At 27.3% G+C, this 2,386-nt stretch overlaps 1 protein-coding gene across 1 annotated transcript; it reads right to left on the reverse strand.

The window, feature by feature from the left end:
- Nucleotides 1-444: 444 nt before the first annotated feature.
- On the reverse strand, nt 445-1,766 carry HELRODRAFT_85834 (hypothetical protein; the record flags this gene model as incomplete). Its single annotated transcript, XM_009026521.1, has 3 exons — nt 445-905; nt 1,402-1,450; nt 1,644-1,766. 3 exons carry the CDS (start codon nt 1,764-1,766, stop codon nt 445-447), a joined length of 633 nt encoding a protein of 210 aa, XP_009024769.1.
- Nucleotides 1,767-2,386: the final 620 nt, after the last annotated feature.

Consider the following 2,386-nt stretch of genomic DNA (forward strand, 5'->3'; position numbering starts at 1 on the left):
TGAAAAAAAAATTTTTGTAACATTTTAAACAACTCAGTCGAGAAATATGCAAATTAAAATGACCAATGCATCAGTTAAATGTTATAGTCACACGCAACAAACGATAAATAAATCATAATAAACCAGAGATTTGGCGGTTCTTGTACGTTTTTTTGACAGTACATTGGAGAAATTATTTTGAATAATTTTTAAGAGTTTGCAAGAAAGAAATCATCTGTTGATCAGGACTCACGGCGATCTTCTCGTTATTCCATATTATGTGAGAGGGTTGCTGAGTCATTTTGTAAGATAACTTTTATTTTATTATTATTACACATAATCATTGATTAACCTGAATGCTAAAACAAACATGTTATACAAGTGTGGTGGTTAATAAGCAAAAGTCAACTTGATACAAATTTAATTTTTATATTTGTCAGATAAAGAGATTATTTGATAGAGAAATCAAATGAATATTAACATCTGAAATGTACAGTGATATGATAAATCGTTATTACTTATCAGTGAGTGATTAAACACATCAGTAACCTGCATATGAGCTTGTGAATTACCTTTTAAACTTTCAAAAATAAATTTGTCACTAATTTCTTGGGCTAGATCGGAGGCCACCAGACCAACACCTCCACAGATATTGGGGCCTGGATGATATAACCTACCAGAAACAGACTCAACAAATAACTTTGATGGCACGAACGATTGAGATAATTGCTCCCCAGCGTATAACAGCAAATCAGAACTCAGATCTGCAGTTTGTGAAATTATTTTATTATAAACAATCGGTAAGCTGTTGCAACGAATGAAGTTCATTTCTGGTCCGCATGGAGATATAAATGGAAATAGCTTTCCATACTTTCCTGCGACGTTCAGCTTCAAATGTGTGTAGAAAAATTTTAAAAACTTTTTATCTGTTTAAGAAAAGAAAAATTAACTTATATATTAAATAAACTTTTTTTATTGTAATAAATTAATTAACTTAATTTAATTTAATATCATCAAATACAGTTATAACAAAATTACTAGTACACCAAATCATTACATAACATTACACAACTGATAGATTACCATTACAATTACTTATTACTCTAAATAAAAAAAAGTAAGTAAAGTGAACCAATAAAATAAACAACATAAATAAAGAATAAATTAAAAATAACAAATAGCTTGTCTTATCTTAATAAAGTTTTTAGCTTTCAACTGTTCACAACATATTAAACACAACAATAATTTAATTAATTCATTTTTTAAAAATAAAGATAACTGAATTAAATTAAAATAACTAAATTAAATTAAACAAATAAAAAAAATAAATTACAATTGACAAATTGGGTTGAGAAATGAAAAATATTAATATAAAAACAAATTATAAATATAGATAACAACTTCATATAAAATAAAAATAACCTTTGAAACAAGTGGTGAAGTTTTTTATTTTAGCATCATCCAAAAACAACTAAAATATAATTTTATTATATTATAAATTATAAATATAAAATACTACAAAATTAATGAAATACTAGTAAATACCAAAAATTAAAATTAATTATTAATTAATTGAAAAAATCAAATTGAATTAAAAAAACACAAAATAAATTTTTGAACAAAAATCAAAAGTAGATTCAAGCAAATTTTTTTTAAATGCCAACCTGTCCTCGGTGGTCGATGTAGTAGAAATATTCCCTAACATTTGATAAACTTATCTGGCCCTGAACGTAATGGAACCGACGAACCGAAACTGAAAACCCGCGAAAAGTTACTGTCGTTAGCATCTTCATCATTGCTTAACTTTTAAAAGATAAACATTAAATGGCGCGTTATAAAACTCAAAACTGCTAAAGCACACAAGCTAGTTGACTTGTTTTGGCTCTCCGATGCAACTTGTCATATTGCACTCTACATTTTTCATTCTGAATTCTTTAGTCCTGTCATGTTTCCATTTCCCTATTTATCTTTTCTAATAATGCTGTATACAGTTGGTTCAAATTGCTGGCTTCTAATTTTTTTTAGGTTTTGCATACATTTTTACTACCATCTTTGGAACTTCACAACGACCATCTACATTTTTGACCGAAACTTCGATAAATTTTTCTGACATTCTCATACTTTCTAGAGTCGCATACAATCTTTCAAGTTTTAATAATTCAAATGCTTTATAAATCTCTATTGTCTGTCTGTCTGCTATTTTTGGCATTTTCAATCACCCAGTCACTCAGGTTTTGTAATTTGTTTTTAAGCCATGTTTTGTTATTAGAATAAACCGTTTCAGCTAATTCTTCAACTTCTTTTACATCAACGTCATCACAGTTGAATTTTTCACATTCGAAATCTTAAAAAAAATGTAAAGAAGTTAATACATCCTCGTATATTATATTAACATAAAAATAACGAA

The sequence above is a fragment of the Helobdella robusta genome (assembly GCF_000326865.2).
Source record: "Helobdella robusta unplaced genomic scaffold HELROscaffold_48, whole genome shotgun sequence".
Lineage (NCBI taxonomy): Eukaryota > Metazoa > Annelida > Clitellata > Rhynchobdellida > Glossiphoniidae > Helobdella > Helobdella robusta.